Below are 21233 nucleotides of genomic sequence, written 5' to 3' on the forward strand. Positions count from 1 at the left end.
TCTGAGAGAGAAGGAAGGAGGAGGCAGCGCTGGAGGAGGAGCTGAACCAGGAAGGAAAGGGAGGAGGGGGCTTCAGGGGAGGGCCCCCCCAAGAAGACCTTCCCGCCTAAACCTGGAGGACGCAAAGGAGGACATGGAGGGCGTGGCCAAAGCGAAGCCATCCCAGAAATAGCTTTAACCCAAAGTCACACTGGAGGACCTAGAGGTTCCTAGAGAGGACACTCCGCTAGGCCTTTGTAGCTCCTCCAGCGCAACTCTATGGTCAACTTTAACCCAAAGTCACACTGGAGGACCTAGAGGTTCCTAGAGAGGACACTCCGCTAGGCCTTTGTAGCTCCTCCAGCGCAACTCTATGGTCAACTTTAACCCAAAGTCACACTGGAGGACCTAGAGGTTCCTAGAGAGGACACTCCGCTAGGCCTTTGTAGCTCCTCCAGCAACTCTATGGTCAACTTTAACCCAAAGTCACACTGGAGGACCTAGAGGTTCCTAGAGAGGACACTCTGCTAGGCCTTTGTAGCTCCTCCAGCGCAACTCTATGGTCAACTTTAACCCAAAGTCACACTGGAGGACCTAGAAGTTCCTAGAGAGGACACTCCGCTAGGCCTTTGTAGCTCCTCCAGCGCAACTCTATGGTCAACTTTAACTCAAAGTCACACTGGAGGACCTAGAGGTTCCTAGAGAGGACACTCTGCTAGGCCTTTGTAGCTCCTCCAGCGCAACTCTATGGTCAACTTTAACTCAAAGTCACACTGGAGGACCTAGAGGTTCCTAGAGAGGACACTCCGCTAGGCCTTTGTAGCTCCTCCAGCGCAACTCTATGGTCAACTTTAACCCAAAGCCACACTGGAGGACCTAGAGGTTCCTCGAGAGGACACTCCGCTAGGCCTTTGTAGCTCCTCCAGCGCAACTCTATGGTCAACTTTAACTCAAAGTCACACTGGAGGACTAGAGGTTCCTAGAGAGGACACTCCTCTATTTAGGAGTAGTAACCTCTCATCTTGACTCCTGCAATGTACTCTACATGGGGCTACCCTCATGCTAAGTTCGGAAACTTCAGTTGGTACAAAATATGGCAGCCAGGCTGGTCGCAGGTAACCCCAGAACCGACCATGTAACACCTGTCTCATAATCTCTTCATTGGCTGCCAATTAGTTTCCGGGCACAGTACCAAGTTGCTGGCTATAACCTTTAAAACCCTCCATGGCCAGGGTCCAGACTACTTGCAGGTGCCCCTTCCTCCACATAATCTGCCCCACACTCTCAGGTCATAGAACCATAGAATCCAAGAGTTGGAACAGACCCCAAAAAGGGCCATCCAGTCCAACCCCATTCTGCCGTGCAGGAACTCTCAATCAAAGCATATCCGACAGATGGCCATCCAGCCTCTGTTTAAAGACCTCTAAGGAAGTAGACCCCACTACACTCCGAGGAAGGAGTGTGTTCCACTGTCGAACAGCCCTTACTCTCAGGAAGTTCCTCCTAATGTTGAGTTGGAATCTCTTTTTCTGTAGCTCCTGTAGGTCCTCTGGGAAGAATTAACCCAGCCTAAGAAGACCAGACTGGCTGCGGCAACCCAGAGGGCCTTTTCATCTGCTGCTCCTGGGCTCCGGAACGACCTGCCAGAGGAGATCCATCAAATTACGACTCTTGAGGCCTTTAAAAAGGCTGTTAAGATGGATCTCTTCCAGCAGGCCTTTCCAGATTAACTGCCCTTCCACTGATATTGATAACCCTCCTTCCTTAGAGGTCTTCAAACAGAGGCTGGATGGTCATCTGTCAGTGGGGATGCTTTGATTGAGAGTTCCTGCATGGCAGAATGGGGTTGGACTGGATCAGGGCCCTTTTTGGGGTCTCTTCCAACTCTATTATTCTAACACCTGTCTTTCTACCCCAAGAAAGAGAGATGTCTTGCCTCTAATTACCTTTACTTTTAGCTAATTTCTAATTTTTTCCCCTTTATTAATGTTTTATATTGTTGTTTACTTTGTATTGTTATTGTTTTTAGTTTGCTGTTTTATGATTGGGAGGTGGCAGGGGCTGGGGATTATTTTGAAATGTATACTGTATTTTATTGTTATTTTTGTTTATTGTAACCTGCCTCGATCCACAGGGAGAGGCGGACTATAAATAAAATGTTTATTATTATATTATTATTATTATTATTATTATTATTATTATTTTATATCCCACCTTTCTCCCAATATAGGGACTCAAGGCGGTGAAAAATCACATTTTAACCAGATCTGCACTATGTATATGTAAATACATTTAAGTTGTGCATGTGATACTATAATCTGACGGTATAATTTCAATTTTGCTAGTTGTCACAAGGACATTCAGTAGGAATTACGCTTTATGAGTAACATTAGTGGAAAAAAGCATTACTAAGGATTTGGTATGGGGTAAAAGGGGAGGAGGTCAATGGGGGGGTGACACTATGAGTGATTGCAGCGGGTGACACCAATCCTAGGGACGCCACTGGTTCTTCAAATGGTCATCTGTGCCCACACAAACCTGCCTTGCCATCCACCCTTTCTTGTCCCTGTATATAACATGGCGGACTATATGAATGATGTAGCGGTAGGTTGTTGGGTTGGGACATGCGCATCACTTTTGTATGTTTTTAATTGTACTGTTCTTTTAAACTGTAAGATGCTCTGAGTTCCAGTGTTGGGGAAAAGGCAGGATCGTCATCATCATCACCGTCACATCATCATCATTTCTTTAAATCCACAGGCGCAACTAAAAGAGAAAGTAATTGTTTGGGTTATTATTGGCTACTATTCCTTCTTTTCACCATCAGATGTCTCTGTCTTCAAATATTTCCATATAGACTCCATATATTTGCTTGGCTGTATTAGATTCCTATCTCCAGCTTCAGTAGACTGACCTAGTCCTTATCAGTCTTAAAAGGTAAAAGACTCACTTCTCATACTTTTTATCTATCTATCTATCTATCTATCTATCTATCTATCTATCTATCTATCATCTATCTATCTATCTGTCTATTACATATTCTTCACTTTTGTTAACCATTTATGCCCCTTAACTCCTCAATTCTGACGTTAAAAGTCCCCAGTTTTTTGCTCCTAGTTAGAATTTATTTTTAAGGAGTCTCTTGATCACATAAAAAGTGTACGAAATCTCACCGTCAAATTCATAAAGGCTCCCTAAAGCTCAGCCTAATTGTGTCACCTAGTTAATAAAGTTGGATTCGCATCCTTCCATCCTCCAGAAGGCTTTAAAATGTGAGCGGAGCAACCTTTACAGCCTCAGTCTTCTCCATTGATGTGTCAAATGGGTTGCTTGCAGACATTTGTGGGTTATGCCCTTGGTCTCCTGTTAATCCAGATGCCATTTAGCCGGCCCAAACACCATTCCACAGGCAACTGCCGTGCCAAGCGTCCTTCCCTGTTGCATCCATTTCCAACCTGGGATCCCAAGCCAAGCTTTTTTGACCGCTCAGGGGTTTCTAAGGAGCCCCCTCCTTTTTGCAATAACAAAATAGAAAAGGACCACATGCCCTCAAGGGAAGTGCTACCTGATTTGCTGTGTAAGATTGCCAAAGTGAAAGCTGGAGAGAGTTGCTTGCTGTACCTTTAATATTTGTGTATTATATTTTCAACAGGTATTGCTTGCCATACAACCAGGTAACTATGAGGAACGACTTAGGGAGCTGGAGATGTTTAGCCTGGAGAAGAGAAGATTAAGAGGTGATATGATAGCCCTGTTTAAGTATTTGAAGGGGTGTCATATTGAGGAGGGAGCAAGCTTGTTTTCTGCTGCTCCAGAGACTAGGACCCAGAGCAATGGATGCAAGCTCCAGGAAAAGAGATTCCAGCTCAACATTAGGAGGAACATTCTGATAATAAGAGCTGTTTGACAGTGGAACACACTCCTTCCTCAGAGTGTCATGGAGTCTCCTTCCTTGGAGGTCTTTAAACAGAGGCTGGATGGCCATCTGTCAGTGGAGATGCTTTGATTGGGAGTTCCTGCATGGCAGAATGGGGTTGGACTGGATGGCCCTTGCAGTCTCTTCCAACTCTAGGATTCTATGAAATTCCCTCCTGAGTACCTTCCAACTGTCACAATTTGGCAGGGACCGTTCCAACTTATCCTCGGCCATCCCATTTTTCAGCTGCATTTCAAATGTCCTAGTTTCTCTCTCCTCCTCCTGCTTTGTCTGCTGCAAACTGACTCCAAAGTGCAAAGGTAGTTTGCACCCAGTTAACTCAGTAGAGAGGAGCGAGGAAGACAAGGGAAAGCCTTCTCCTTCCCAGTAGGCGCAGGGAAAAGCCAACTGCTGTACCTTCTGCTAGCTTGTGTGTTCTTTTGCCATCTTGACCATGCTCTGAAGTTGCTTGCCATACAAGTCCTACTTTTCATTGTGTCATGTAGATGTTGAATGCCATGGAGGACAGCCAAGGAGTCAAACAAGAGTCCCCCAGCAGCACCAGTTTCTTGGTTCGCCCCTTCAGGAAGGAATGACGCCAATGTAAACCAGTGGCAACGAAAGCTCCGGCTGCCAACTTGTTTCTTTCAGTGAGCCTCAAAGGCGCTACAAGACCCCTTCGCATGCTGATTCTAGACTAACATGGCTATATCTTTCAATAATAATAACAATAGTAACCAAATGCATCTGAGGAAGTAGCCCAAAGCCTACAAAAGCTGCTGCCAACTTCTTTCTTTCAGTGAGCCTCAAAGGCGCTACAAGAGATCTTCCCATCCCATATAAAACCTTTATTACAGTCAAAGAACTTAGTTTTAACACAACAGAAGCAATAAAAGTGCAAATGACTAGAGAGAGAACCTTCTCTAGATATGGAGATATATATAGTATGTGGACCTTAGACTTCTCTGCTCAAAGAAGCCCCAAGCACTTCCCTCCCTGCAATTCACGCTGCCTCCAGGCGGTGGCGCTGGAGGGAAGGAGGAGCGCTGGGAGCCAAAGAGCCCCGGGGGACGGTCGAGGGGCGTGGCTTGCGCTGGGCCCGGCGCGGTGCATTCTGGGAAAGGGAGTCTTTGCTCCGGAGGCTCGCCCGGCGAGGGGCGCCAAAGGCACTACGAGTCCCAGAGGCCCCTGCGCCCCGCGGGCTGGCCTTGGGAGCTGAAGGGAGCCGCCGCGGAGAGGGCGCCGGCTCTGAGGAGAAGGAGCGGCGGAGGGAAGGCAGCGCAGGCGAGAAACTTTGCAGTAAGTGGCGCGTTGCCTCCTGAAGGCCAGGGCCTGAGGGGCTTTTGAGGGGAGCGGGGTGGAAGGTGGGCTCCGTGGCCCTGCCTTGCCTCCACCTTCGCTCGGCTTAAGGGCACAGCAGCCCCGCGGATGGGGGAAATAACAACAACACCGTTCTTTTTACCTGTGGGAACGCCTCTCTAGGAATCTCTAGGTCCTCCAGGGCAACTCTATGGTCAGCATTGGCCGGCATTGATCATAGAGTTGCCCCGGAGGAGCTACAGATGCCTGGGGGAGTGTCCTCTCTAGGAATCTCTAGGACCTCCAGCGCAACTCTATGGTCGATCTTTGCCAACATTGACCATAGAGTTGCGCTGGAGGAATGACGAATGCCTAGCAAAGCCTTTTCTCTAGGAATCTCTAGGTCCTCCAGTTCCACTAAATCACTAAACGAAGCAAACAGAATGAAATGCAACAGGGGAAATGTAAGGCACCGCATTTAGGGCAGGGACACTTGGATTAAGGAGACTGTGTGAAAGGGATCTGGGAGTCCAAGTGGACCACAAGTTGAACGTGAGTCAACAGTGTGATGCGGCAGCTAACAAGGCCAATGCGATTCTGGGCTGTATTAATAGAAGGATAGTGTCTACATCAAGGGAAAGTATAGTGCCACTCTGTTCTGCTCTGGTCAGGCCCCACCTGGAATAACACTGTGTCCAGTTCTGGGCCCCACAATTTAAGAAGGATGTGGAGAAACTGGAGCCATGTGTCCAAAGGAGGGCAACTAAAATGGTGAAGGGTCTGGAAACCGTGAAGCCCTATGAGGAATGACTTAAGGAGCTGGGGATGTTTAGCTGGGGAAGAGAAGGTTAAGGGGTGATATGATAGCCCTGATTAAATACTTGAAGGGATGTCATATTGAGGAGGGAGCAAGCTTTTTTTCTGCTGCTCCAGTGAATAGGAAACACAGCAATGGATGCAAGCTCCAGGAAAAGAGATTCCAGCTCAACATTAGGAGGAACTTCCTGACAGTAAGGGCTGTTCGACAATGGAACAAACTCCTTCATAGTGTAGTGGAGTCACCTTCCTTGAAGGTCTTTAAACAGAAGCTGGGTGGCCATCTGTCAATGGGGATGCTTTGACTGAGATTTCCTGCATGGCAGAATGGGGTTGGACTGGATGGCCTTTGACTGATTCTATGACTTTTGGTTAAAGTTGAACATAGAATTGCTCTGAAGGACCTAGATCTTCGTAGAGGACATATTCATACAATCCGTGAATAATGAAATCAGCAAAAGTCAAAGCTACAAATGTGGAAGGATGAATGCCGTTTTTTAACCCGAGAGAATACCTCTCTAGGGATTTCTAGGTCCTCCAGTGCAACTCTGTGGTCAACATCTGCCAGGCTTTGGACCATAGAATTGTGTTGCAGGAACTAGAGATGCCCAGAGGAGTCTTTTCTCTGGGAATCTTTAGAGCCTCCAGTGCAACTCTATGGCCAACGTCTAGCAGGATTTCTCTGGAGGACTGAGAGATTCCTAGAAGAGCATATTCACCAAATCCACAAATAATCAAATCCGCAAAAGTCAAAGCCATAAATTTGGAGGGACGAGTGTAATGAAGTAAATAAAACTCTTCTCTTTACAGAAGGAGGGAACTGTGCATTTGATAAACAACTGTGTTAAGATAAGAAAAGAGCTATTTTATTGTCCAAATGCAGGTCTAGCTATATTGTTGTCTGGTTATGCAGTGCAGATACGGCTCATATTTAATATGGACGCTCTCATTTATTGCACCGTTTCATATGTGTTTGAGGCTAAGTTTCCACCGGATGCAACTTTCATGGTGTGAGAAAGCAAAGTGTTTGCACAAGCGGCGAGATCTGAGCTGGGATTTAGTGTGTTCTGGCATAGAGTTTCACTGTTCAAATGACATGTCGCTCGTGTTTTCTATCAGATAGCGATGTGCTGTGATCTCTATTAGGATCTGTCCCAAGAGGTTTCTTCTAACAAGTGTCCAGTTATAAGGGATGCCCCTTATTTCAGGGCCAGGAATCTTGTTCAATATAGGGCTGGCAGGGGTCCCTTATTATAAGAGATGCCCCATATTTAAGGGTTGAATGGTTTTTTCTTTGATATAAACTGAACAAGAACCCCCACCCTTATGATAGTTTTGGATTTGGGCCCTTCATGATGGTGGGGTTGGCCGTCCAACACATCTGGAAGGGGGGGAAAGGTATTGAAACTGTTAGCATTTATGACTCCTTTTACAATGTTGAAACAGCTGTGCTGAGAAATATATATACTTCCTAGGCAGAGATTAAAAATGTTCTATATAAATGATGAAGCCCTAAGAACCTTTAAGACAGTGATAGTCATTGAGCCCTCCTAGGATTCATAAAGGCTGCCTGCAATCTATCCTTGACACACTTACTGAAGAGTAAGTGGCATTGAACTCATGGAAGGCACTTGTATGTACACATTTCACCTATACAAGCCTACAAATCTAAGGGGGTTTTCACGATAATCGCCATAAGTAAGGGTTCACAATAGCAGCAACAACATACTGTATTTTGTCCACATTACTTCCAGAGATCAGCACTCTCCCCACGTTTTTCTGTTGAACATCATGGCAAAAGCTGGATCAATTGCTTCAAAAGAACAGGCTCTTTGCCCTCTTTTCATGCTTCAGTTGACAAACCTTTATCATGTACACTTTCTGTAGCGTTGCCAGTTACTTGCTGCTTGGTGTCACTGAAACTGAATCTTTTTGCTTTCTTTCCCCATTTTAATGAAGAGGATGTGAATGTTAGAAAGGGGGGAAGCGATGGCTCACTATCCAATTTGTTCTGCTTCTGAGCAGCTGCCATGCTCTGGGCCCCAGGCGCATCAGGACGGCTTAGGCTTAACATCCTCTGATCTGCTCTCTCCCCAGGATAGAGATGTGGGCCAGACAGGGAACCCAGGGAGTGAACGCAGATCTGTTCTCATAGCTTGAAGGAGAGAATTTGGATGTGTTGATGGGTGTTTCCAACTCCTTTGTCATATCAGTGAACCCGCATGCAAGACAGAGAAGGAATATGGTAATTCTGCACCATTGTAATTAATACCCTTCAAAATATCACAGATGAAAACCAAGACACGTGTGGCCAAGAAACGTCAGAGTGTGGTCAAGATGGCACCTTACTTAGGAAGAACGTAAAAGCAAAGAGAGATTGCATCTGTTAGCCTTTACTTGAACCTCCTGGCAGTGCAAGCTACCATTGTACTGAGAACATGATATCCAAGTTCTGAATGAATTGAGTGCAAGCTACCATTATACTTAGAACTTGGTTTGCAGCAGTTGAAGTAAGACGAAGACAAAGGGGGAAAGTAGGAGGAGGAGGGAGAAAGTGGGACATTTTAGAAGCAGCAGAAAAAATGGGTGGAGAAGATTAACTGGGATTATCCTGCCACATCAGGACAGTTGTGGGGTATGGCAATCTAATTCTGCCATGAGGAATGTGGGATATGTTGAGAAGCTGGAGCACCTCGAGACTAGGGCGACCAAAATAGTGACATGTCTGGAAACCATGCCCTATGAGCAGAGGCTTAGGTGCTGTGATTGTGTATTCCTGCATGCCAGAGGAAGACAGTGCCATACTTCTGCTGTGTATGTCTTGCCAAGAAAACCATATGAAAGGGTTGCCATAAGTCAAGGGACATAACAACACAACAAAATGATTAAGGCCTGTTACAGACTGCCAAAATAAAGCTGCTTTGGGTCTCTTTGGAGGTATGCTGTTTAAATGATGCATGCATCCTAAGAATCCGGAAGCTGCACCAAAGCTGCACTCCGGTGCTTAGGAATGGAACTCTGATTATTATAATTATCTACAAGAAGATGATAAAACCTTTTAGAGAGCAGCTGTAACTGGACACCTGTTCCATGAAGAGTGCAACGCACAGACTCAAGAACTATACCAGACCATCCCCTGGCCTCTTTATGTCATGATTTATTATCTGAACGCTTTACGGAGCTCTGTTCCTTCTCCCACCATCCTCACTACCTTGTCTTAATGCCAGACATCTGTTTGCAACTTCAGTTTATCAGTTTACTGCCTTTGTAACTACTCCAAACCAATTTTGGTGCCTGCGGAGAGCAGGTAACATTGGTCATTTCCCCATGCCCCTTGTTGATTATGCTGAAGCATGAGGAATTCGTTGGCAATCTGACCGACGTGGAATTCAATTGGGGCCAAAATAATTGACGACTTCGCATTTTTATTTTATTTGATCAAGGGCATGCCTTAGTTACAAGAGCGCAATGAGAAATGTTGGCCTGTTACAGACTGCCAAAATAAAGCTGCTTCGGGTCTCTTTGGAGGTATGCTATTTAAATGACGCATGGGTCCTAAGAGTCCGGAGGTTGCGCCAAAGCCACACTCCATTCCTAAGTACCGGAGTGCAGCTTTTGGTGCAGCTTCTGGATTCTTAGGATGCATGCATCATTTAAATAGCATACCTCCAAAGAGACCCGAAGCAGCTTTATTTTGGCCGTCTGTAACAGGTCGATGTTTCTTTGCTGTCTTATTCCTGTCCCCACCCTCCTGGATCTGGGAAGGATTGCTTTTCTGAGTTACTGCTTCCCTTGGGATCTGGCCCCTTGAGAAAGCTTTGTAACACAAACAAATCAACCAGGGCTGATACGGTGTAATGTTAATCCATGGGATGAAGTACTGTACATTCATATGACAGACTTTGCTTTGCCTTCCTGCATTGTTTTTGGGGTAGGAAATCCTCCAGGAATAGTGTAAGACAGGCTGAGTTAAAAAAATAAATGCTATTTGGTGGAGTGGATCCTAGGGAGAAGTGTATGTATGTCCATTGTGTGAATGAAAATATGCACACTAAACAAAGATCTTTGAGGTGGGAGCAAGCTTGTTTTCTGCTGCTCCACAGACTAGGACCCAGAGCAATGGATGTAAGCTACAGGGAAAGAGATTCCAACTCAATGTTGGGAAGAACGTCCTGAAAGTAAGGGCTGTTCAACAGTAGAAGAGACTCCCTTCGGAGTGTAGTGGAGTCTCCTTCTTTGGAGGTCTTTAAACAGTGGCTGGATGGCCATCTGTCAATGGGGATGCTTTCATTTAGATTTCCTGCATGGCAGAATGAGGTTGGATTGGATGGCCCTTGTGGTCTCTTCCAACTCTGTGATTCTATATACCACACCAAACAGGATGGGGAACATGCAGATATAAAGGGGGTCATAAGAGTAAAAAGTCTGAGAACTACTGAACTAGACAGCAGACAAGAAAAGGCAGCTGTAACAAGGTGGAAAGGACATAGACAGAAAAGAGAGGGTGCTAGACAGGTAAATGGTTCCAGACAAACACATGGGAAGGAGCTTGGGGACATTGGTATTCTCTCTCCCCTTTAAAAAGGAGAGGTGCAAAACCTTTGCTTCAGGTAACTTCAGCATTCTGTTCATTCTGCAAGTGCTGGTGTCCTTGCCAGCCGTGAAAGGCTAAAATTGCAAGCTCAGGGGTTGGCATTGTGAGTCAGAACTCTGTCACTTTCTCTCTTGTATTTCAAGGGGATTGCTTATTGGCAGTGAAAGGTGACCTCAGAGCTGCCCAGAGGGGTGCTTTCTTCTACACAGGGCAGGATTAAGGGAACAAAATGTGGAGATTATTGCTGAAACGAATGGGAATGTGGTGATAACCCAGCAAAAACCACCTTTAAAAAATAAAACAATTGGGGATGGAGCAAGCTTGTTTTCTGCTGCTCCAGAGAATAAATGCAAGCTACAGGAAAAGAGATTCCACCTTAACATTAGGAGGAACTTCTTGACAGTAAGGGCTGTTTGACAGTGGAACACACTTCCTCAATGGAGGATAGTCTAGTCTCCTTCTTTGGAGGTCTTTAAACAGAGGTTGGATGGCCATCTGTCAATGGGGATGCTTCGATTGAGAGTTCCTGCATGGCAGAATGCGGCTTGACTGGATGGCCCTTTTTGGGGTCTCTTCCAACTCTAGGATTCTGTAAGAATCCTTTAAAGTGTGTATAGTTGCCAGCTGTTTAAGGTTACTTCCCTTGTTTTTAATTATTTGATAGCATGGACTGGTTAAATGTTAACCTTCAGTAAGAATTCATGGTTTTGGTTTTCCAGTCTTAGTTTTAAGAAATGTTCATTTATACAACAACAGCACAGAATCTTTGAGCAGCCTGTGAATAATGGGTGAAAAGACCCATATAGCAGCCCAGGGTTTTATACAAGCTTAACTTGAAATCATTAAAAACTTACATTTTCTGCAAACTTTTTGTCAACCACATGTAGGCCTTATGGTTACTTTCTGACTTTCCCTCTTTAAGTGCCATTTCTCTGTCTTAGAAAACCCGAAAGTGACATTGTAGAGTAGGTTGTTATGATCTCCATAATGATATTGGGGGTGCTAAGGATACACTGCCTTGTATAAGGTTACTGAGGGCCAAATCCCAGACTCATTTACTTGAGATTAAGGCCCACTGTGTCCAGGCCATGAATGGTTTGAGCATTGGACTATGACTTTAGAAACCAGGGTTCAAATCCCCATTCCACCATGGATCCTGCAAGTCAACCTCTCTCAGACTTAGAGGAAGGCGAAGGTGCAAATCCCTCTACACTATCTTGCCAAGAAAGCCCCAAGATAGGTTCACCTTCTGGGCACCATATATCTGAGACAACTTGAAGGCACTCAACAACTCCTGCAAGGCAGAATGGGATTGGATTGGATGGCCTTGGGGTCTTGTCCAACTCTAGGATCTTATGTATTCTTACATGGCAGTTCAGGGTTGGACTCTTCCAACAGTACGATTCTATTATACTTTCAATCTATTATTCATAGGGCCATCAGAAGTCGAAGTAATCTTGACAGTAAATAGCTACAAGAAGCCCTATTAAGTTCAATGGGGTTTTCTTCTGATGTCCAGGCCTGCTTTGGTAGTGAGTTAGTGCAAACTAGGTTTGGCCTCTCAACTGCTGGGCTGATCCATGTTCTCTGTGTCCTTGATCTGACAGTGCCATGGGAGACACAGACGCTTTGCTGGAACATCTTCTGTCAGGCTGCCTCATGCTGCTTGCAGATTTAATACTGTCCAGACAAATGTCAGCTGGAGGCAACATGTTTTGTTTTGTTTTATTTTTAAATGTTACAATTGGAAGCTTAAAGCCTACCTTATATTCTCACAGTGGTACAGGATTCAATGGCCAGGGCACTCTGCATGCGGTCAGACCATCTTTCTTTGTCAGTGTCCCAGGGCTAAGGAAGCAGCAGGGGCATTCTACCTACAGCTTTTGGTGGGGGATCTCATTCTTTTGCACTAGTGTGCAGGTGGAGGAGGAGAGATGTGTTTAGGGTTTTCATCCCAAGGCCTTATTCTATGAACAGGCTTTAGGGGCAGACGAATCCCCTAGTAGGATGACAAATCAGCATAAAGACCCATGGTCACCTGTAAGCAGAAGGCAGGCCTCACCTTCTTGGGTCAGACTACTCCATTGACCATAATGTTAGTTTTTTTTTGGGGGGGGGGAGTTTACTGAAGCCTGATACAGACAGGCCAAAAAAAAGCTGCTTCGAGTCACTTTGGAGGTATGGTGTTTCAATGATACATGTGTCCTAAGAGTCCAGAAGCTGCACCAAAGCCACACTCCAGTCCTAAGGACTGGAGTGCAGCTTTGATGCAGCTTCCAGACTCTTAGGATGCATGCATCATTGAAACACCATACCTCCAAAGTGACCTGAAGCAGCTTTATTTTGGCCTGTCTGTATAGGGCCTGAAATATGTAGAACTGCTCTTCTTTTTTGTGGTGTAGGACTTATTTTTTCCATGTTATTTCTGCCTCTGATACTAAATTTTCTGGTAAAGAAATAATGCCCAGGAACACATCCCCTGTGTTAACTTAGGCATATTTGCAAATACACGAAGTGAAAGAAATTTTCCCTCCCCAGCCTTTTGCCATAGGTCCCTGAATGTTACAAAAGAGAAGAAATGGGGAACATGAAAACAGAAACCGAACAGGTGGCTTTATAAAGGGAGAAACAAAATTCCCAGCAGGCCCACGTTTGACAGCTTTGTTTGGCTAGTATGAAACAATTGCCATCCAACTGCTCAGCTTGCCTGCTAAGTACAATGTGTTTCCCATTGCCATCCACAGCAGTCTTGTGTTAGCAACAACACAATTTCACTGCAACGTGGGAATCCTAAACAAGGGACTAAGGGACTGGGACTTAACTCTTTGAGGTTTCTTACCTACAGCAAAGGTAAAACTTCTTCCTTTGGACTATTATTGGCAAGTTTTACCTATACAAAACCTAAAAGTTTTTCCCAGATTTAGATTTCTTGAGAAATTCAATGTTCTCTACATAATAAAGGGGCTGATGAAGAAGCCAGTGGCGCTTTGAAAGCTTGCATGGTGTACTTTGTGCTTTTTTGTTGACCCAGAAGTATTGCTGTGTTGTGGATTCTGTTGTAGCTGTGTGTGTGCGTGCACGTATCTGGGGGAAAAAAGAGGTACACTTTTCCCAAGTGTGAATAAGCACCATTTATTTAAGCAGTGACAACCAGGTTGTTCAAAATGTGCCTCTGAAACCATTCAATAAGAGGAAAAGCTTGGGCAGTTCCCACGTCTGTGCCCTCAGCTCAGTTACATAAAGGTTCCTTTGGCATTCAGGAGACATTGCCAGCAAGGCAAAAGGAGACATCGTCCGTTTTACAAATGTGCCTAAGCAAGATGTCAGCTGCCCAAGAGGATTCTGGGATTAGCTTGGGTAGAATTAAAAGATCAGCAGAGAATTTAGAGTCCCTTTGCCAACCTTCTTCCACCTCTCAAAGGCTCCACAACTGCAGTCAAACGTTGAATTATCCAACTTCATTCAGTTTTACACAAACCTGCTTAAAATGCATGCAAGTTTTATTGGACACATTCCTTTCTTTTGGGGTCAGAGTAGGATTTTTGAAACAGAGAGGAAGGCTAAGAATCCAACTCATGAATACAGTGGTTCAAAAAGGATGGTGAAAAACCTAATAAGGGCCTGTTACAGACTGCCAAAATAAAGCTGCTTCGGGTCTCTTTGGAGGTATGCTATTTAAATGATGCAAGGGTCCTAAGAGTCTGGAGGTTGCGCCAAAGCCACACTCCATTCCTAAGCACTGGAGGGCAGCTTTGGCGCAGCTTCCGGATTCTTAGGATGCATGCATCATTTAAACAGCATGCCTCCAAAGAGACCCAAAGCAGCTTTATTTTGGCAGTCTGTAACAGGCCAAGAACAGCTTTACTTTTGCACTGTTTTTTGCATTATGGTGTGCCAGTTCCTGGATATTACATCTTTAACAGAAATTGTGGGGCCCAAGGTACACGAAAGGGAGACAGGAAGAGAGTATCAGGGCTTCTGGGTACAAAAGAATCCTACTTCAAATCTTGGAGAGCTACTGCCAGTCAATAATGAGCTGGACTTGTAGTTTGATTCAATATAAGGCAGCTTGCTTTATTCTGTAGGGAGCACATGATTCTTTGTAAATGGCTGTGTTAATGGCATGGAAAAAGACATGTGTTTCAAATTTGCAGATGACACCAAATTAGGAGGACTAGCTAATGCCCCAGAGGGCAGAATCTGTATTCAAAATAGCTTTGATAAATTTGACAGCTGGGCCAAAACTAACAAAATGAATTTCAATAGAGATAAGGCACTATATATCTAGGCAAGAAAAGTGAAATGCACAAATATTGGATGGTTGGCACCTGGCTTGAAAACAGGACATGTGAAGAGGACATAAGGGTCTTAATAGTTCTTGTGGTCAACTGCCCTCAAGTCGACTTTGACCTCCAGTATCTCTATGAATGAGGCATCTCCAAGACACCCTGTCCTCAGTTGCTCTGCTCAAAGAGGCCGCGTCCTCTTCGATTAAGTCTATCCATCTGGTCCATGGTCTTCCAAAATGACAGCTGTAACTCACATATAAAAAAGGAACCATTCCCTGGGGAAAGGCAAGAGACAGAAGACATAATTTGTCCTAGAAGCATCAGCCTTTAGAGTGAGCAAAAACAGTTATTCCTGCTGGAATTTTGCAGCTGCTTTGGCACTGTTTTCCTTTGCTTCATCCTTTAGATCCTTTGTTATATGGCCCTATGTTTTACCCTCGGCCTATCCACAGGTCATATCAAAATCCATCATTTTACCACCTGTCCTCAACTTGTACCAGAGGTCAACATATAGTTGAGTATATATGGTATACCTTTGCACTAGGAGCTTCTCTAGATTTAGATACTGTCAGAACAAGTCTCCTTGATTTTGTCTCTGTTAAATATTTGGCATAAAATGAGAGTGTCCACCCCTAAGCCTTTCACAAATAAGAAAGGGCATGTTCTGCGATGTAACGAGAAAAGAACAGGGGATTTCTCAGCTGACGCCCAAATGCCAACTGCCCCTGAGCACAATACAGTAGCCGATCGTTCCTCCCAGCCCCATCCCAGACACAACTGACCGCCCCGCGACGTCAGGGACCATAATATGTGGGAACTTTTAGAAAGCAACACACTGCTCTTGTGCTATTTTAAACTACAAACTGTACATTTCATTTTGTTTCTGTTCTCTGATTCTTTCAGGCATTGGGAAAATAGCATAGCCCCTCTGGCCTTGCTTTTCCTAACTATGTCCAGCTTGTCTGTCCTCTCCTGACTCCCCCAAATAACTTGTCTGCTGATCCCTTTAATTGTGACTGACAGATTTAATCCCCTCAAGGCTGGGATTTTAATTGTTCTCTCCATTGAAAGGACCCCCCCAATTGCATAATCTGTTTTCCTGGAACATCTGACATGTGAACCAAGAAAGAGAGAGGGCAGATTAACTTTCCATCACCAGCTGTTTAGTTGGTATGCTTATTTCCCCCCCTCTTTGCCTCTCTTGTATGTGTGTACATGCAAGTAATTACGTACGTCTGTGTGTGTGTGCATCTTGTTGTGTGCCTTGGCAAGATTTGGTCAGAGCAGGTTTGCCTTTACCTTCTTCTGAAACTGTGGGAGTGTGACTTGCCGGAGGCTGAGTTGGGATTCAACCCTGGTCTCCAGAGTCTTAGTCCAGCACTCAAACCATTCTACCAGGCTGTCTCTCTCTCTCTGTAATAAATGAAGATGTGTGCATATATAATACATCACAATATATGATTCAACAATAAGCGATATAAATGTGATTGGCCTGTTTCAGACTGCTAAAATAAAGCTGCTTCGGGTCTCTTTGGAGGTATGCTGTTTAAATGATGCATGCATCCTAAGAATCTGGAAGCTGCACCAAAGCTGCACTCCAGTGCTTAGGAATGGAGTGTGGCTTTGGCGCGACCTCCGGACTCTTAGGACCCATGCATCATTTAAATAGCATACCTCCAAAGAGACCCAAAGCAGCTTTATTTTGGCAGTCTGTAACAGGCCCTAGAAAGGTATTCTCTCAGGTTAAAAAAGTACTCTTTATTTGCCGCTTTGTCACCCTCCACAGCCCAGGGAATGTGGAGGGCCCACTGTAGTGCTATGGTCGAAACTCGAAAGGCAAATTTGAATCAAGATTTCAAAATTAGGATGGTGAAACTGGTCCTGTAACCAGGCATTGAATGTAAATGCAATCGTGACTCTGATTTTTAAAAAAGAGACCCTGACCTTTCTAGTTCTATTTTTATCAAGACTGGTGCCTTGAATCAAAGGATTTCTGTGGCAACCACTTCTTACTGCTTTTAATTTATGACTTTCCTGCTTGTGTTTTAAAAAGCCTCCTTTTTTTGTTCTCCATTCATCACAGCCCAACCTTGACATTATTAAATGCTGCAGACGGTGTCTTTGAGCTGGCTTCTTGTGTCCTTTTTCTTAATGCAAACACAGCAAAGGAGTTTCCAGCGTATTTTTAATTCTGGTTTTGAGCTTTATCAGAAGTGGGAGGTGGGAGACTTTTTATTTGTCTTAAATAAAATATACCATCTGAATAATCTCCATTGTTTGAAGTTGCAGCAGAGATGTGTTTATGTACAAAATTCCTGATGCCAGGGGCATGGAACTTCAAAGTTAATCTTCTGAGGGCCACATGGCACCACTAGGCAAAGGCAAAGTTGCGTTGTGCCATCCCATCTTCTCTCTCTGGCCTCTTTTCTGTCTGCTACCCTTCTTTACCCCATCCCATGCCACTCCATTTTCCTCTCCTTCTTTCTCCACCCTCCTTCATCTTTCTTCCTTTCTTTCTCTTTATCAGTCTTGCCTGAAGTGCAGACACTTATAAAAATAGATTCTTTAGGATGCCTGTGTGTTGTAGTAGTTTGAATGTTGGTCTAGGGCTTCAGGAGGCCAGGATGTGTGTGTTCCCACCTTGAGCAAGTCACATTCTCTTAGCCTCAGAGGAAGGCCATGGCAAACTTCCTCTTAACAAATCTTGGAGAGAAAACCCATTGATAGGTTCACATCAGGGTTACCATAAGTCAGAAATGACTTGAAGGGACATGACAAACAAGAAATATTCTCGAGGACATAAGATTCTATGGCCTGCCTAAAATTTGAACCTCAACTTTGAGTACTGATGGCTTTATATATACCATTCTGTGCAAGGTTTCATATGTTTTTCAAAAGGTCTCTAGACCTTATGGTTATGATGGTGTCTTCTCAAGTATGTAAGCAATGCCTTTTCAGATCTCTTAATTCCTTCTTTCTGGATTTCCCCCCTAGTTAAATAGATAAACAGGTTTCATCAATGCCTCTCCGCCTTCTGTGTCATGAGCCTACCAGCCAGTGGTCAAGCTGAGGTTGCCTTTACTGGGCTATGGACTTGGACCCCTACGCAAGCATGCAGGTTGGAATGCGGGTGGTCCGTGGTATGGATTGGAAGTGGAGCAACCAGGACAACGGTGAAGGAAATGTTGGTACAGTGGTGGAGATTGGTCGGCAGGGCAGCCCGACAACACCAGATAAGACTGTGGTGGTCCAGTGGGATCATGGAACCCGCACAAATTATCGGACTGGATTCCAAGGGGCTTATGATCTTCTTTTGTACGATAACGCACAAATAGGTATGTTTGGTGTGTTGTTGCTTTTTCTAGTACAGGCACGAGCTATTGGCATCCACCTCTCCTGTTGCAGACTACAGATTATAGGCTCCCATGGGTGGGAAGGTAAATTCAAATTCTGTCTGAGGCCGAAAAGCAGTATGATGGTAAGCATGAGCTCTAGAGTAAAGATAGGATCATACACAGTGGAGGTGTATGAGGGCTGTGGAAGGTGGAAATCAGAAACAAGCAAATTCAACAAGGTAGCTGGATTCTGCAGAGATAGGACTTGTGCTGTTGCAGGAGCAGAAGGTCCAGAATTGAAGAATTAACTAGTTTGATCTCCAGAGGCCAACCTCAGACCAGCTGCAAACATTTCGAACCAGTTCTTGAAGGGATACCCCTGTTTTTAAGGACTTCTATGTTTTTAACAGATTCTCTTAGTACAGTTAAGGGCACTTGCATTTCTTTGCTCTTAACAATGGCCTGTTACAGACTGCCAAAATAAAGCTGCTTCGGGTCTCTTTGGAGGTATGCTGTTTAAATGATGCATGCATCCTAAGAATCTGGAAGCTGCACCAAAGCTGCCCTCCAGTGCTTAGGAATGGAGTGTGGCTTTGGCGCGACCTCCAGACTCTTAGGAACCATGCATCATTTAAATAGCATACCTCCAAAGAGACCCGAAGCAGCTTTATTTTGGCAGTCGGTAACAGGCCTATGTTTTTTTGCTGAACAGAGGCTGTGTCAGTACATATACATGTTCCTACTGGTCCTGATGCCTTCCTGATGTGGGTGGTTGTTCATACCCTTCTGCCTCCGTGAATGATGAGGTTCCTTGTAGAACCAATGTCTGCAGTTGCTACGGAGCTTGGTTTAGTGTCTCCTGGAGTTTATGGGGTAGCTATGGGAATGCTTAAGACATGGCAGTTCAAGTTGAGTTCTGCGTCAGAATTTGATTATGAAATTTTGGGGCTTCATCATCACAGGAAAATGTCTTACACTGAGTGAGACCATTGAATCAGATCATCAGTGTTTGCTCACCATGACCCATGACATGCTGGGTCAGATTGCTCCTGAGCATCCCTTCTCACAGAGTAGAGCCAAACCGTGATGGCAAGGAAAGAAGTGAGAAGGTGACTAGAGTAACATTGGCAAAACTGGGGAAAAGGCAGGAAATAACCAAACAAATAATTGATAACCATACATAGTTTAGGTGGCTCTTGTGCTCAAGGCATTGACATAAGTCTGTTTTCCCTCTCTCATTTAGGTGTCCGCCATCCCAATATCATCTGTGACTGTTGCAAAAAGCATGGGATCCGTGGGATGCGCTGGAAGTGCAAGATCTGTTTTGACTATGACCTGTGCATGCAGTGTTACATGAACAATAAGCATGACCTATCCCATGCCTTTGAGCGCTACGAAACTGCCCATTCACAGCCGTAAGTCTCCTAACTTGTTTGCCATCTGCAAACAAAACATCTTTTCTTTGGCAAGTGATAGCTAGGCCAGTAGAACCTGTGGTTTTTCTTATTTTAGAACAAGGGCCTTGACCTTTCAGATGTTATACAAGACATTATCATTGGCTGTGTTAAGAATGGATGATGGGAGTTGTATCCTAAAGCACCTGGAAATTTCCTTGCACTCCTTCCCTTCCTTTATATAAGGAATTGAGGTGTGTGAATGTGTGTGTTTAGGAAAAAACATGATTTGGATTTTTGATTGCAGGTTGACATGGATGTAAATGCTATTTTGATAAAATCTTTTAATGGGTTTAGTGTATTTATAAATTTATACACATTTGCTATTCTTGCTATAGACTGATTTGTGCTTTATTCTTCAGATGGGCTGATTTGATCATATGAAAAAGTTATAATTTTTGAGACATAGATGGATACATAAATCAAGCAAGCCACGATCATTGTTTATAATCCTGGTTTGTTTGCTAACTAGAGCTCAAAGACGTGCAGTGGAGAACTGTGGTTACTTTAAAACTGTAAGACAGATGCCACAAAAAATGTGGAGGCATATTAACCTTTACACACCATGTACAGGCTCATTTACATATCTCTCAAACGTGGTTTAGTGTTACACTTGAACTGACCTTTCATTCATTAGCAGACATTCTTGGCATCGAAGTCTTAAAATCCTATCATGTATGCCTGCACCATGTTTAGGTTTATCTCCCATGAGGGCGAGTAAGGGAGGAAAAGGAGAATGACATTTCTACTCATAGATTCTCAGTCTTTCACTGACCCATACTCCATTTCCCTCATTGTCTCATGTAGTAAGATAAATAAGAGGCTGGAATCTGAATTCTGTCACTCTTTCCATGTTTTGAAGCAGAGTCAGTTACTGCATTTATGAGATGGAACATAGACTGTTCCCCCCCCCCCCTTTTTTAAAAGAAAAAGACAGTGGACCAACATTGACATTGGCCCCATACAGACAGGCCAAAATAAAGCTGCTTCAGGCCACTTTGGAGGTATGCGGTTTAAATGATGCATGCGTCCTAAGAGTCTGGAAGCTACACAAAAGCTGTGCTCCAGTCCTTAGGACTGGATCGTGGCTTTGGCGTGGCTTCTGGACTCTTAGGACATATGCATTATTTAAACAGCATACCTCCAAAGTGGCCCGAAGCAGCTTTATTTTGGCCTGTCTGTATGGGGCCATTATTACCATTTGTATTGGCATGGGCTGTATATCTGTAGACCCTCAGTGGACATAGAAGCTTCCCTAGGTCTGATTACAAGTGGGCTGTAGAAATGTGGCCACAAGGAAAGAAAGGTCCGTTAAAAACGAGCAGGAAAGTACGTGCTCAGCACGTACTAGGGTTAGAAAGGGGCGTCTCTTCCCGACGCCCCTAACCCTAGTACGGACTGAGTCCGTATGAAATGGCGGCGACCGTTCCACACGGCCGCTGCCATCTTGATGTAGCGGATGTGCTGCGTCTGCACGTCACACCCCAGAAATGATGCCACGAGTGCGCGGTTCGGCACTTGCGGCATCTCTTCTGGGTCGAAGGAAGTGCA

The 21233-nt window shown here is 44.6% G+C and overlaps 1 protein-coding gene across 2 annotated transcripts in view; it reads left to right on the forward strand.

Annotated features, from left to right (window-relative positions):
- Positions 1 to 5082: 5082 nt before the first annotated feature.
- Positions 5083 to 21233, forward strand: part of MIB2 (MIB E3 ubiquitin protein ligase 2) — a 59915-nt gene continuing 43764 nt past the window's right edge. The window contains exons 1-3 of one of the 2 annotated variants that reach the window (XM_089534317.1): positions 5083 to 5194; positions 17888 to 18228; positions 19472 to 19643. In XM_089534317.1, the coding sequence (XP_089390443.1) occupies positions 17982 to 18228; positions 19472 to 19643 (419 nt within the window). In that variant the 5' untranslated portion in view covers positions 5083 to 5194; positions 17888 to 17981. Of the gene's footprint in view, positions 5195 to 17887; positions 18229 to 19471; positions 19644 to 21233 lie in introns of those variants that run through there. The other variant, XM_089534319.1, reaches the window with a different exon arrangement.

The sequence above is a fragment of the Sceloporus occidentalis genome, unplaced genomic scaffold (genome assembly GCF_023333645.1).
Source record: "Sceloporus occidentalis isolate IW3139 unplaced genomic scaffold, rSceOcc1.0.p SCAF_8, whole genome shotgun sequence".
NCBI classification, from domain to species: domain Eukaryota; kingdom Metazoa; phylum Chordata; class Lepidosauria; order Squamata; family Phrynosomatidae; genus Sceloporus; species Sceloporus occidentalis.